The sequence below is a fragment of the Protobothrops mucrosquamatus genome, unplaced genomic scaffold (genome assembly GCF_001527695.2).
Source record: "Protobothrops mucrosquamatus isolate PMUCROS unplaced genomic scaffold, P.Mucros_1.0 scaffold_168, whole genome shotgun sequence".
In the NCBI taxonomy this organism is placed as follows: Eukaryota; Metazoa; Chordata; class Lepidosauria; order Squamata; family Viperidae; genus Protobothrops; species Protobothrops mucrosquamatus.
In genome coordinates, this window is record NW_015386244.1 from 400,843 (window position 1) to 417,209 (window position 16,367).

A 16,367-nucleotide genomic window follows, 5' to 3' on the forward strand; every position below is an offset into this window, starting at 1 on the left:
TTCTCACAATTGTAAACTTAATTTTTATCACCCTGAACTGGAATCAGTAAAATTGTCACTGTTTTCTCAGACATCTTTTGTCCTCTTGCTTCTTGCTGCCATCCTGCCCCCAATTTTTATCAATAACCTATGAGTTATACCATCAGGAGGGCACTTTTCCAAGCAGTTATCCCTGATGAGCAGATCACTGATAAAGAATTGGACTAAATAGTATCCATTGGAGAAGGAAATGTCACTTACTGAAGTAAATCTCTTCAAAAAATTAAACTGGAGTATGAAGCCCCCAAGCGAGAAGGTATTCAAAAAGTTGCTGGGATTAAAGGTGAAAAGATGTCCATTGCTGATTTGTTCACAGGCAAAAGCAAGATGGACATTTCATGCTATAAACAATTGAAGAGGGAATGCCAAAGCAATGAATCAAGTCAACCTTGATGTTATCAAAACAGCAGTGTCAAGAGTGGACATTGACCATGTGGGAATCAACAAACCGAATGGATCATTTCATAGCAAAGAACCACGGTCTCTTATAGTGTGGATAAGAAAAGTATATAAGAAATAGCATAGCCACTTATGCTAACAAAAGATGTTAACATAATTTATGGACTGCTTGATTGTTTAAGTAGTATCACGTTGGTGTTGATTCTTAGCAACTACATCGATAGATGTTCTCCATGATAATCTGTCCCTAACCTCTTCTTCAGCTCTTCCGCTGGTGCTACTGTAACTAAGTCTGTTACATTGTGTGATTGTCCTCTTCTTCTGTTTCCTTCCACCTTTCACAGCATTTATGCTTACATAAAGCATATGATTGGAAACATGAAAAATTGTGAGTTAACCGCATGCAATTTGAAGAAATGCAATATGACAAGAAGCTTAATAGTAAAGCACCACCTCTGCTAACACTCCAACAAATGATATTTAAAGTGCAGGACAAGATAATCACAGGGATTCAAGGAAACAGGAATTGAACAGTTCTGTGATGATACTTCATTGATATAAAACCAGCAACATATGTCATATTCATTGTAGACTAAAGACTAAACTTTGAAGTAAAATAGCAGCTGGAATAATGGAAATGTTTTATCTTGGTGTACAGATGAAGTAGGAGACAGACAAATAGTTGTAACTATTTCAGTCATTATACTGTATACTTGTTTTTAAAGCAATCTAAAATGCAGTTCTACACATGGACATTGCTGGGTAAACAACACTAATGTCAAATTGACTGATCTGCAACCAAGTGGGTGTAGCTCTGTTCAGTCAACAAAAACAAGACCTAAGTTAACTGCCTTGGTCCTGAACTTCTTGTACAATTTCAGCTTAATAAATCAAGTGATAGACAAGATACAATTTCAGTAATATTGCATCTACCTTTGTTGTAAAAGTAGAGAACTGAAATGTATTTGATTTGATCTGATAAAGTGTAAGTCTGAAGAATTCTAGTTTGAAATTCACAAAAATCATTAAATGAAGTAAACAAAAATATTACAAAATATAACATTCATCAGAAGACAAAATACCTATTTATACATTGAAAATTGACTAAGAAAGACAGAAAGCAAAGGACAACACACAGAAAAGAAAATTCTTGAAACAAAACTTTTCTACAGACCAAGAACAATCAAGGAAATTTCTCACTCTGTGTTCACATACTCCAGTTACTATTTTTTTTCATAAAAAAAGAAATGATCCAATTTTTCCTGCTTGTTGCTCCACCTGATCCAGTGACGCAAAGGAAATAAAGCATATGGTTGGAAACATGACAACATGTGGAGTTAACTGCACACAACATGAAGAAATGCAATATGACAAAGAGCTTAATAGTAAAGCACTACCTTCACTAACACAACATTTATTTACTAATCCCATCACCCAACCAGGGCTGTTTGGGCATGGATGTCAAAAAGAAAACACTCCTTGAAACTCTCTTCCGTCATCCCATTCAGGGTTTTAAAAGTCAACATCAAACCACGAATGGAACCCAGAAAAGCAATTGCAAATTGCTACTGAGAGATAATTAGTGGTACTAATATTAGATTCATTGAAATTATCTGAAGATGTGTGGCAATAAACTTAATGGATTTCAATTAGTATATTTGTAGCCTGGTAGAACTAAATATTTCTTAACAAAAAAATATGAACATCAAGAGCAATGTTCTATGCACTCTTTTTATCTTATTATGTTTAATAAATAAGACATTTACTTGATTACAGAAATAGAAGTATGTGTTGGAATGATTGGTTTCTCTCCCCCCCTGTGTGTGTGTGTGTGTGTGTGTGCCTGGTTGCATTAGAACGTATTTTTAAATATATCCACTTGGAATCTAAGTCAAAAAATCTCAATTTTTGTGGAACAATTTGGGATTCTTATTAACTATCAAGTAGCTTAGCTTTTTATTTTCCTTCATTTGTATTTCAGTTTTGCCTTGCTTGTTTATAGTACATGCAGTATTAATTAACTTCAATTTTGCCTAAGTCCTTCACAAGTTTATCTATTGATTTACAGGAACTTCAAAGAGACATAGAGAAACATAGCACTGGGGTTGCATCTGTCCTCAATCTCTGTGAAGTTCTTCTCCATGATTGTGATGCTTGTGCTACTGAAACAGAATGTGATTCCATTCAGCAAGCCACAAGGAACTTGGATCGAAGATGGCGGAATATTTGTGCCATGTCAATGGAAAGGCGACTCAAGTAAGTATTTGGCGAAGCTTTAGAGGATTCTCCAGATTTCTTAGAATGGAATGAAATCTAGCCAGTTCTTAAATTAAATGCCTGTTAACGGATACAAGTTACATAGGTTAAGGGATATAAACTACATAGAGCAGCATTGTTACTTTCATATGGATCAAACTTTATTACATACAGATTCTGCAGTAAAAGCTAAAATTTATCTAAAGAGTCTCACTACTGAATTATCTAATCCAGGGGTCTCCAAACTTGGCAACTTTAAGACTTGTGGACTTCAACCCCGAGAATCCCTCAGCCAATCATGGCTAAATTAAAAGCAGATTTCTACAACCTTATGGAAATTATGTATTTTGGAATATTAATCAATTGATAGTTCACCTTGACAATCATGTTTGGAATGCTGATGATTTCATAGTTCAGTGTTTTGCTTCCTGATATGATCTATATTCAAGACAAGGCATGATAGGTACAGTTATTTGTTAATGCAATGTGTGTGTGTTTCTATTTTTTAAAAACTTCTTAATTTAAGCAGCTGTAGTTGAGTAGCCCTGAAACTTTTCTGTTCAGTTCTTTATAATGCTGTGTTGAAGCATTTGAAATAATTACATGATTTAAAATAAAGATTTGCAAAGGTTTAAGGGGAACAATCCATAACTACTTTATTCCAGGTCAAGCCCACACTAGTATTTGCACAACATGTGCCCAACTGTTTTAACATTGATTCCCAATGGAAAGCCAAATGGGTGGCTGAATGCGCAGAATAGATAGACATATAAATGACCCCACAAGAAAAGTGCCAGGCTTTGAACTACCACATCAGCAATGGACAATCCTGAACAGGATTTCCACCTCACATGGCATCTGCTAGGACTCTCTGTATAAATAGGGCATAGTATCCTCCCCTCATTGTGACTAGATCACATTGTGACTGGCTGTAAACTGAAGGCATATTCTGTTCCAGTATCTGATTTTTAAAAAAATATAAATAATGTTGTGCTTCAATGGTTAGATAATCTAGACCAGGTGTCCCCAGCCCCTGGTCCGTGGACCGGCACCGGGCTTCAGCATGCCAGAAACCGGTCCGCGCAAAGAAGCCAAGCCCCATCTATGGGATGCAAACAGTACATTAAACCATGCCCCCTCTGGTCCGCACAAAAACCTCTCTCCACGGAACCGATCCCTGGTGCTCAAAAAGTTGGGGACCTCTGATCTAGATATTAATATTTGAACATAGATCTTTTTGACATTTATATTTATTGGGTTCTACCAATCCAGTTGAAATGTTAATTTATATTGCTAGTCCATGTATGACATGCCAAGCGCTAAATAAATAATGAATGAATGAATTATGTTTTTTGTTAATCAGAACTACTGTCAAGATGGATTAAAAGCCAGTATTGTTCAATACACCATTTGTTTGCTTGGGCACGTTCAAATAGGCAAAATGATTTCCTTATTACAGCTGGTAACTAGATAAGATATCAAATAATTATTATTAAGGTGAAATTCAGCCTCTTCTATTTTTATCTTTATTTCAGAATTGAAGAGACATGGAGACTATGGCAGAAGTTTTTGGATGATTATTCTCGCTTTGAAGATTGGTTGAAAATTTCTGAAAGGACGGCTGCTTTGCCTAGTTCTTCCGGTGTATTATATACTGTTGCTAAAGAAGAACTAAAGAAATTTGAGGTGATTTTATCTGTTTGAAATATAATCTGTTCTGATGCTGTCACAGAAGCAAATTTGAGAGAGATCTCGGAGTCCTAGTGGACAATCACTTAAATATGAGCCAGCAGTGTGCTGCAGCTGCCAAAAAAGCCAACACAGTGCTGGGCTGCATTAATAGAGGGATAGAATCAAGATCACGTGAAGTATTAATACCACTTTACAATGCCTTGGTAAGGCCACACTTGGAATACTGCATCCAGTTTTGGTCATCACGATGTAAAAAAGATGCTGAGACTGTAGAAAGAGTACAGAGAAGAGCAACAAAGATGATTAGGGGACTGGAGGATAAAACATATAAGGAACAGTTGCTGGAATTGGGTATGTCTAGTTTAATCCCTCAAGACTTGGTTATTCCAGCTTGCAGGACTGGCCTAGGGTAATTTTTAGGGGGGTTTTAATTATATTTTAAATTCGACAAATATTTAATATTCTTTTTAATTAATTTTAAATTTGTATTGTTTTGTATGTATTTTAAATAGATTGTCAGCCGCCCTGAGTCCTACGGGAGAAGGGCGGGATATAAATTCAAATANGCTTGCAGGACTGGCCTAGGGTAATTTTTAGGGGGGTTTTAATTATATTTTAAATTCGACAAATATTTAATATTCTTTTTAATTAATTTTAAATTTGTATTGTTTTGTATGTATTTTAAATAGATTGTCAGCCGCCCTGAGTCCTACGGGAGAAGGGCGGGATATAAATTCAAATATAAATAAATAAATAAATAAATAATGAAGAGAAGGACGAGGGGGGACATGATAGCAGTGTTCCAATATCTCAGGGGTTGCCACAAAGAAGAGGGAGTCAAGCTATTCTCCAAAGCGCCTGAAGGCAGGACAAGAAGCAACAGATGGAAACTAATCAAGGAGAGAAGCAACCTAGAACTAAGGAGAAACTTCCTGAAAGTTAGAACAATTAACCAGTGGAACAACCTGCCTCCAGAAGCGGTGAATGCTCCAACACTGGAAGTTTTTAAGAAGGGACTGGATAGCCATTTGTCCAAAATGGTGTAGGGTTTCCTGCCTTTCACTTTATTTTAGTGAAAGATCAAATTCTACCTTCAGTTTTGGAGAAAAGGAGTTTGAAACTGCAAAAATCGATCACAGGTTGTTTGTCCTGCCCTAAACTATAATTAAAATGAATTAGCGCACTTGATCCATATGCATTGGTCATAGTAAGCCCATAGCCCGCTATAATTTAGCTGGTGTATGCCCAATGGCTCCTGACCACAAATGATACAATTGACTTTGAACAGGTAATAATGTCATCCCAATGGAACAGCATATTGCTCTTTTTTAGCAAGCAGAAGGTACCTGTGGTTTCTTACTACTGGGCTATTGTTTTGTTTGGTTTAATTTCCCTTTATGGTTCATTCTGCCCAGGAAGAAACATAATGCCACTTGGAAATGGAAGCATTTCCCATCTCTTCCTTTCTTTCAGTTGAGCCAGAGGAGAACAAGGGAAGTGGCAACCACATCAGCCAGAGTTTATAGATGTAATGCAAAATATAATTGTGAACACCAGGAAGAGAAAATATAGGAAAATGAGATAAAAAATACTTGCTGATACTATCCAAAACAGAAAATTTGTACAGATGAATACATCCTGTTTTCTGATTCAGACTAACGATAATGGCCTAAGCTTTAACTCATCTTTACACAATTCAAAAATACACTTTTTATATTTTATTGATTTTTTTTAATTTTGAAACTCTCATCCTTTCTTTCACTTACCATTTTAATTATTTCAAACAACTACCATCATGTTTAAGTAGGACTTAGTCTTGCAATCACTAATATCCAAAGTTCCATGAATGAGTCAGTCAGTTTGGATAAAAACATTATTTACTTTCCATTCCATTTCCCTTTTACTTACTAAGAAATTGTACAATTTACCCCAGTAAATAAAACTCAACAAAGTATATTTTAGTAGATGATAAATATGTGTTCCTCTGTGAGCTTTTTCTGTGTATTTCATTTCATTTTCTTTTATCCAAATGCATTTCAACTACCCACTTAAGCTCGCCTAAATGTGTGGTTGCTGCAGAGCATCTTGAAAAAGATGTTCAAACATATTTTTACTTTGCTTTTAACTTGTTTACTATTTTCACATGCTACAGTAGACATTATAGAGTGAGTGGAAATAAAATAAAACTCACTTAAAAGTTTATAAAGAGGAACATTTCAGTGTGCCTGTTACAAGAAAAGCTGTATTCCAGAAATTTCATCTTTTGGATACTTTTTATAGACGAGCATTTACTTCTTTGCATATGGTATGAGGACTTTTAAAACATAGATTTATATTTGCCTTAATGCATTTTTTCCTTGCCTAGATGCTTTAGCTATGTTTAATGGTGAAAATTAGTCGTTTACAAAGGCAAAATAATTGTCAGACTTAAGGCTTCCATTTCTCCAAAATAAATGCAATGTTAAATGTGATACACATTTGAAAGAGTTTACTCTTTTGAAAAGTTTCAGCTAAAGTATAATTAAAGTGAGCAAATTAGAATATCAGTATAGAAGCACATCATTGTAAGACAGTAGAAAACATTACAGCTGTCATTCCTCTGGACAAATGTTAGCAACAGATGAAATTACTAATGTGGTGGGCCCAACATAAGCCTCCTTGTTTAAAATCTGTAGTCTTTCTTACTGACTCAAACAGGTGGATTTGTTTTTCTGGATTTGTTTTATTAAGGTTTTTATTGTTCTCCAACTGAATTTTTCATATAATTTCCACTGCAGTCTGCCTCTTTTTACTTAATCTCCCCACCTATCTACATTCTGCACTGACATTTAAATTGAGTTGATTGATCATTTATAAGATGAAGCCTTGGAGGATATTTGCTGCTTCATATTACATAGCTCCCTTTTGTCCTTGGCTGCAACCTGCTGCACAAATATCTATTTTCATTTTAATCATGTTGATTGCTAATAAAAAGGAGCAAAAATAACTCAGAGTTTATGTTGATGGCCATGAATGTGCCTATAGATTATTTTGTTATGTTACACCTGGTGATTCAAGGATAGCATGTAATCCCTGAAAGTTATATTATAATAATAATAATAATAATAATAATAATAATAAATAATAATAATAATAATAATAATAATAATAATAATAATAATAATAATAATAATAATAATAATAATAATAATAATAATAATAATAATAATAATAATAATAATAATAATAATAATAATAATAATAATAATAATAATAATAATAATAAAGTTGCTGGTCTTCCCTTGGTAAAACCTGAGTTCACACACTATTTTCTCTCTCTGTGTTGTGGTCTACCTACACAATCTAATTTTAGGTGATATAATTACAATACCACGCATTCAAGCTTATTGAGTGAACAAACTATGTCTGTTTGTCTTTCTTTTATTATGAGGTTCTGAGAAATCCATTATTTTAATTGTATTAGCACTTTGTCACAGAGTACAGGACTATAAAGACACAGTTAAACATGTTTGTATAAAGATATGTGTTGTGTTGTGATGCCATTGCCAACTGGCTGCCTGCTTTCCAAATGCCATGTTTTAGAAACATGTACTACTTCATCCTAAATATCAACCTGCACCTGACTTTTTAAAAAGTTCTGTTTGAAAATAGTTGGTATAGCACAGTGATTTAATGTACTGCACAACAAGTAGTTCCTAATATCTCAAGAAAAGAGCTGTCTATATGGAATATTTATATATTTTGGCATAGGAAAAAATATACTTCAGGTAGCAATCTTTAGCACTACTTTTATGTAAACAAAACTCACATCTTTCTCTCCAGTATGGCAGGGGATTTTTGAAAAAGCCTAGATAATAATGTCTCTTTGATAGAAAAATTACCAGATACAAGCGAAAATAAAAATCCAGTCGAAGATAGTCATTATAAGAGCCGAAGTTTAATAGGTTATTTTGCTGCTTCTATTTTTGGTAGGCTTTTCAACGTCAAGTACAAGAAAGTTTAACTCAGCTAGAACTGATCAACAAACAGTACCGACGCTTGGCCAGAGAAAACCGCACTGATTCTGCTGGCAGCCTCAAGTTGATGGTCCACGAGGGAAACCAAAGATGGGACAATTTGCAAAAACGAGTGATCGCCATCCTCCGCAGACTTAAAGTATTCCTCTATTTTCGTTCATTTAGTGCAATGTTTCTGCAGTTGAAGGGACAATTTTAAGAATAGCAGTTTTCTCTCTCCCTTTTGTTATCTTTGGATTTTGCTGTAAATGGGTAAAGGATATTACTAATAGGAAAAAGCTGAATCGTTTGGATTGCATAATTACCTCACGTTTCCTTTTTTTTTTTTTTTTTTAATAGCATTTCATTGGCCAACGTGAAGAATTTGAGACGGCACGTGACAGCATTTTGGTCTGGCTTACAGAGATGGACTTGCAGCTCACCAACATAGAACACTTCTCAGAGTGTGATGTTCAAGCAAAGATAAAGCAACTCAAGGTACAGAAATATAAATCTAGAGGATCACAATAATAAAAAAGCAAAGCAGATTTTGTCATTAACTATATTTTTATGTAACATAATATGTATGAGGTAAAAAAATAAGCTTTAAAATTCATCACACACCCATAAGCAAGGTTGCGTACAGTAATGTTATTGTATATATACTACAATGGTGCCACCTAGAGTCATGTTGAGATGGGTAGCTATACGATTATGATAAATAAATAATAATAAGTCAAAACAAGCTGTACTTACTACGAAAATCCTCTCCTTACCCATTGCTGTTCCACTGCAACTCATCTTCCTAATCAATTTATACCATATGTTTGCCACATCATAAAGTAAAACAGGAATTTGCCACTCAAGTCTTCTGTCTCAAATTAGTTTGTTGTTTAGGAATAAAACACATTCCTAAAACACATTTTATGCTTTTCTATTAGCTGTACAATTTAAAATAATTAAGGGAAATTCTCTATAAATTTTTACTACAATTCCTATCATTACGTACTTGCTGTCTAAGTCTCATGAGAATAACTTTGTCATTACGAGACACAAGGAAATTTGTGACACAAGGAAATTTTGATTTCAGGTTTGATTCCTTAATGATAAAAGAAAAATTAGTAAATGGCTAAAATCAGGTAAAATATTGCCACCTGTTATAAAATTATATCCTTTGCACTACTGCCTGCAGGGGTCATGACCAAAAATTACCTTATTGAAGTATACCTTACAAAATACATTTCTTCTTTTCAAGCTGATAGTTTTATGGGATGTTTATGTTTATATTTATGTTAATATGGGCATCAGGCCTTGAGCAAAATTTGGTGTCATCATAATATAAGGACAGCTTTGTTTTTATTCTGTACAGTATCCATAATGCACCCTGCCCTTGTTTAGCAACTACAATCTATTCTTTACATTGGGATATAAATAGTCACTAAGTGAATATGTGGCTAAGAGAGAGAGAGAGAGAGACTGTGATGGCCATTGGTTGCTGCTATCACATTTAGATAAAGGTCTCTCATACACCTACAGTATGCAAGTGTTACTCTTACTCCAGCATGTGTTGTGATCAGGAGCATGGCATTTGCTTCTTCAGTGTACTCAGTGATTGTAATTTTAAAAAATTACTGTCGTATTTGCGAACAATTGCTAAATGATGGACCACTCAGTGAGGAAGGGCTGCAGAAATCTTTGCTAGAGATAAAATAAACCAATTTATTGGTTATATGTACCAGAAATATACAGCATTGCCAATGGTCAGTCCCCATTGAAAAAAGAAGACTCCATAAAGAATTTATTATATAAATTTAGATTAATGCATAGGTTGCCATTTTCTTCTAAACAGTTCCTCACTTATGTGACATAAGATTTTGCGGGGGGGAGGATTAGTTAATAAAATATACAGTATAGTGATTGGCCTCTGGGTCCTAACTTTTCTTATGTTCTGTATAATAAATTACACATTGTTTCTCAGGCTTTTCAACAGGAGATCTCCCTGAACAACAACAAAATTGAGCATATCATTGCCCAGGGTGAGCAACTGTTAGAAAAGAGTGAGCCTTTAGATGCAGCTGTCATTGAGGAAGAGTTGGACGAGCTGCGACGTTATTGCCACGAGGTCTTTGGCCGAGTAGAAAGATACCACAAAAAATTAATTCGTCTTCCAGTAAGTGTTAACTTTGCTATATCAATATTTATACATTTTGTTAATGTTAGACATCATCAGAGATTCTGTGTTCTCTTCTTCAAGCACCTACAGGGTTATAGCTGTTTTGGATATGTCATGTCCTAAGCACCGCAGCTCCTTCAAAAGCCATTTTTTACATTCTTTAGGGCAGGCCTGCACAAATTGTAAAGGAAAAACAGCCAGGCTGATAAATGAAAAATAATCATTGGGCCGCAAAGGAATACCTGTTGCACTGTTCAGGTGTTCAATGGCTACGAAGCAGCAGCAGCAGCACTGAAACTGGAGGCCTCAGTGAAGCCTGAAGGCTTTGGAGCCACTTGGCAACATCTCCTTCCAGGAGGGGATGAATTTACTGACATTTTTAAAAATGTGGATGGGCCTTACAAGGCTGCTTGGCAGATAGCATGCAGCCCTGGGCTATATGTTTTGCAGGTCTGCATTTGAGCATCTCCAAATTACACTGCTGAAGTCTGGCAGTGGAGCTACTGTATATTTTTGGTAGAACATTGTTTGAGGGCAGAACACAAAATAGATTCATTAAGCCTCTTACACCTTCATATTGTTCTTCAAAGGCCCCCATCCACAACTTAAAAGTAACACTGCAAAAAAAAAAAGTCACTTATCTCTCAACTAAAAGATGCCACTTTAAAGTTTCATGTAGATCTAAGGTCTGAGTTAACCATTTATCCTAAATATTCCCCATGTTTTTATATATATATATATATAATCTTGAAAGGATGGATGTCATGCAGCAAGACTTTGGTCTTCTTGACCTAGCAAACAGTAGAAAGGCTCCTTATGAAAAGCATTCACTATTGTTTAATGTCTCTTTCCAGCTCACAGATGATGAGCACGAGTTATCTGATCGTGAAGTGGATCTGGATGAATCAGCAGATCTTTCTGACCTGCACTGGCATGACAAATCTGCAGACAGTGTCCTTTCCCCACATCCTTCCTCCATTCTCTCACTGTCTCTTCCCCAGCCTCTCCGAAGTGAAAGGTCAGGGCGGGATACGCCAGCTAGTGTAGATTCAATCCCCTTGGAATGGGATCATGACTATGACCTGAGTCGTGACCTGGAGACAGCAGTTTCAAGAGCCCTTCACTCTGACGAAGAAGGGAGGGAGGACAAAGATTTTTATCTTCAAGGAGCTACAAGCCTGGCAGGTAAAATCTATCCACAGATCTCCCTGATCTTCTTAAATCAGATCATCTCCCTTCAGCCGGCCTTTATGATTGAGATGTTTGATGTAAGGTTACAGGGCCACTTCTGACTCTGAAAATCTTTACTAATATTCTCCAACTGGCACAGAAGGAATTAGTGAGATACAAGCAGTCCCCAGATTAAGAACAAGTTCCGTTCCCAAGGTCTTTCCTTAAGCCAAATTTGTATGTAAGCTGATACACTGTGTAATGAACTTGAACCATTGCATATTTAACTTGAATCATTTTGTAATTAAATTTTGCTACAGTAGGCTCTGTTTAAGTCGTCCTTAAACCAGAATATTCTTAATCAAATGGATTTATTAAATGACATTGCACAATTAGTCATTATAATTTTAGGGAAAAGGAGAGAAGATACATTTCAAGAAAACATTTGACTTAGATAAAATAATAATTAGTTATTATTTTTATTGTATGCCTTTGGGAATTGTGGCTCCTTGTCATTTTTCCATGTGTGAATTAGTAAAGGAAATCTTGTTGTCCCCTAATGCAGCAAACCCACATGGACATATGCATAAAGCAAAGGCATTTATATGACATTATAATATATGGTCATTACCTAACCCAAGTAATCATCAGTGCATTCTGATCAAATCAAATCAGAGCAGGCTAAACTTATCTAGTTCGATTGATTGATCTTGAAGAATAAAAACACAATGCAGATAACTCAGCATCTTTTAATGGAATTTTCTGCTCCTATGGAAAAAAATAAAAAGTAGGAGAAAAAATATTTGATCCTATCTCCAGTTATATAGAAATAAATATGAATTTCAATCAGATTTTCTTTCAGATGCACATAGAAATGTGATCTAAAAGTCATTTACATTTAATTCTTCATTGTATTCTGTGAATCACACAAAGGAATGTCTGTGGATCTGTGATGCTTTCCTTACAATACTCAGATGATAAAAAAAACTTTTGGCAGGAATACCGTAATTATGTGACATAGATACATATACTCCATGCTTTCCACTATCTCCTCAATTTCTTGTTAAAATCAATAACAGTGATTTTTGTTTTATGTTTTCCTTGGCACACTGCTAGGATGCTAGGCATTGGTGCACTGCTGTTAATTTCTTTGACCAGTAGGTGTCATCATGTCCAGGTGCTGTCCAGCTGTTCATGTTCTTGACCTGCTATTGGATGCCTGCTTCTTTGATGGTGACTAGTTCCTGTTCTGGGAGATTGCTGTGAATTGTTCAGTTTCTGCAGTTGGTGGCTGTGCTGTTACTGGGCTGTTGCATTGAGTACTTGGATGTTCTTTGGAGAACAGGGCTTCTTGGCCTCTGCTTCTCTAGTGTTGGAGCATTCACCGCTTCTGGAGACAGGTTGTTCCACTGGTTAATTGTTCTAACTGTCAGGAAGTTTCTCCTTAGTTCTAGGTTGCTTCTCTCCTTGATTAGTTTCCATCCGTTGCTTCTTGTCCTGCCTTCAAGCGCTTCGGAGAATAGCTTGACTCCCTCTTCTTTGTGGCAGTCCCTGAGATATTGGAACACTGCTATCATGTCCCCCCTCGTCCTTCTCTTCGTTAAACTAGACATACCCAATTCCAGCAACCGTTCCTTATATGCTTTAGCCTCCAGTCCCCTAATCAATGTAGCCACTTCACTACTTCTCCATTTCCCTGAGATCCCCAAACCTGTTGACAGAGCCCCATTTTGAGGGACTTCCGAAAGGCTACCAAGGATACATAAATAATAGATTTGGAGGTCTGGTCAAAGTCTCTCTCATCATTATGTTTCAAGAATGGCATTTATACGTGACAATGCCCATGTGTATAATAACATAGATGACCAATTGAAAAAATTAAGGTAAGATGTTCTTAGAAAAATCATGGAATTTGAACAAGATAAGCATCATGGAATATACATGTCAGCTTTGCCAAGTAGACCAGACAGGAAACGTGACCAGATAAGCTAATTCTACTTTATTATAAGGCTACATTAACAAAATCTTGCAAGTTTAAATATACAACTCTTTCTCCTTGACAGCCTGAGAAACTAGGGAGGATCCTTTCTGAATGTCTTTCTCCACCCATTATGCAACTACAGGCTGTGCCTTCAATTATCTGATTAGCATTTCTTCACCCAGTCTCTCTAGCTATTGCTCACATATCATTACAGTACACGTGTGGCAATTTGCACCTGGTTATGCTATTTTCTTGCACTACATTACTTCCAGGTTTGAAATTATAGAATAGGTTCCAACTTGTGATGACACTATGAAGTACTTCCACTTTAATGTAATAAGGGTTTTATTTTCATTAAGGAGTTCCCCTTACACTGCCTCTTTGTACCATCCATGTTTTGTCAGATGTGTTCTGGAGTCCCCTAAGCATCTGAAATAATCTAGAAAAGAGTTTTGGGATCAGTGGATGAAAGAGAAAGTCTGTTTCATTAAGGATTTCTATTATAGCAATATAGTATTGGATATAGACCAGACACTGTGATGAATTTCAGTTCTCTTTCTCTAAGCAAAATGTGGATAAACTTGGTAAATTATTTTCTTTTGAAATTTACAGATTCCTTTCAATAATTATTGCTAAGAATCAATGGCTGTGTTTTATCTTTGCAGATGTAGTGATTCCTGAGAGCCCTGAAGCCTATATAAAACATACTGAAAATGCTCTCAAAAATGTCTGTGGTAGGCATTAAAAAGCCTAAAATTTCTATAATCCTAAAATACTTCTAGTAGAGCTTTCTTAACACATCTGCTGCTTTATTCATTATTTAACCAATCACTCTAATTCACTCAGATGCACCAACAAATTAAAAACTATTTTCTCACACAAAAAATATTATTGCTTCCAGTTGGATATTTGGCAAACTCACAAAATTTGAGGTCTCTATGTTTTTTAAAAGTATAATACAGAGTCATAGTGCTAACATCCCTGTCTCATAGTATGTGAGCTGGGGGGAAATGCATCAGTATATATTGCATTGGATTCAGATAAGAAATAACTAATATCACCAACTGTATAAATTTATTGTGCTATGCTATAAGGAAGGTTTTGCAAGGCCAATAAGCATTACATGGGTGGAACTGAACCAATATAAAGGTAGTCCTGGATTTGCAACCGTTTGTTTAGTGACTGTTCCAAGTTACAACAGTACTGAAAATAGTGACTTACGACCATTTTTCACCCCTAAGACCATTGCAGCATCTCCCTGATAACATGATCCAAAATCGGGAACTTGGCAATTGACATGTATTTATGACATTTGTACTGTGCCGGGGGTCATATGATCCCTATCTGAAACCCTCCCAACTGACTTCCGACGAACAAAGTCAACGGGGGAAGCTGGATTCACTTAACGGCAGTGCAATTGATTTAACAATTTGCCACAGTTGTTCAGCGAATCAGTGCAATTGATTTAACAATTTGCCACAGTTGTTCAGCGAATCAGTGCAATTGATTTAACAATTGCACTGATTCGCTGAACAACTGTGGCAAAAAAAGGTTGCAAAATGGGGCAAAAGGCACTTAACAACTGCCTTGTTCAGCAATGGAAATTTTAGGCTCAATTGTAGTCGTGAATTGAGGACCACTTATAGTGTCAGGCTGGCTTCCCTTCTCTGCATTATCAGACCTTCTTCTACAATTTGAAAATATTGGATGGCATTACACACTGCACAAGCTGACCTCCGCTCTCGCAAGGTCTCCTCTCTCCTTTATGTTCCATGCGTAGACATCACATCTTTTCCACTGTTCCTCAGTTTTACTATTTGTGTTTGGAACTTGCATCCGAAGAGAGGGATTTAGTGCTGCCAATAATTTCTACTATGCTGAGCGGTAGATGTAACTGGATTTTATTCCGGAAGAGGTTTTTTTTTTAAAAGCATGAAATATGAATGCTGAATATTCTCCAAATATTTCTGATTATGTCTGTAATAAAGGAAGGTGCTGTGTCTTTTTTTAATAGCAAATATGTATCCTGGAGTCATTTTTGCTGCTTTGCAGTTTAGTTTTCCAGTTAAAAAAAAATCTGTAAAATATAGACATATAAAACCCAAATAGTCAGGGTTTGGGACATGCTGTTTTCCTTGCATGCTAGAAAACTAGAAATAGACATAAGGAAGCATCTCATTTCTGAATTTTAAAGAAAATTAATGGATCACTCAAATTTCTGGGGTTTGTTTGTTTGTTTGTTTGTTTTTGTAATTTATCCAAAAGTAGCCATTTGTTTTCATCTGAGATATACTATTGCAGCCTGAAGCAAATTGTAGGGGATATGAAATTTTTTGAAAGGAAAACAGAATGTAGTTTTTTCTCTCTCTCTCTCTCTCAAACACTCTCCTTATTTACCTAGTGAGAATACCACAAATATTTTAAAAATGTCTGAAGATGCAATAATACAAGTAGAATATTTTGCCTTCCGTTCAGAGCTATTTCTAAAAATAGATTGCTTTGGTCAATAGTATATATTTTCTCCTTAAAAAAAATCACTTGTCCTCAATTACTTATCCATTTGCAAATTACTTGTAGATTTAATTTGTCACAGACATGCTATTCAGTCATGCTTCCTAACCTAATTAACCCCACTCTCCATTTTATCGGTCTGAGATATTTT

The 16,367-nt window shown here is 35.7% G+C and overlaps 1 protein-coding gene across 2 annotated transcripts in view; it reads left to right on the top strand.

The window, feature by feature from the left end:
- SYNE1 (spectrin repeat containing nuclear envelope protein 1) overlaps positions 1-16,367 on the top strand; it is a 284,981-nt gene that overhangs the window by 249,936 nt on the left and 18,678 nt on the right. For both annotated transcript variants that reach the window (XM_015821883.1, XM_029285211.1), the window contains 7 exons: positions 2,507-2,694; positions 4,230-4,380; positions 8,359-8,541; positions 8,742-8,879; positions 10,360-10,551; positions 11,409-11,739; positions 14,371-14,439. In XM_015821883.1, coding sequence (XP_015677369.1) covers positions 2,507-2,694; positions 4,230-4,380; positions 8,359-8,541; positions 8,742-8,879; positions 10,360-10,551; positions 11,409-11,739; positions 14,371-14,439 — 1,252 coding nt within the window. The remainder of the gene's footprint in view (positions 1-2,506; positions 2,695-4,229; positions 4,381-8,358; positions 8,542-8,741; positions 8,880-10,359; positions 10,552-11,408; positions 11,740-14,370; positions 14,440-16,367) is intronic.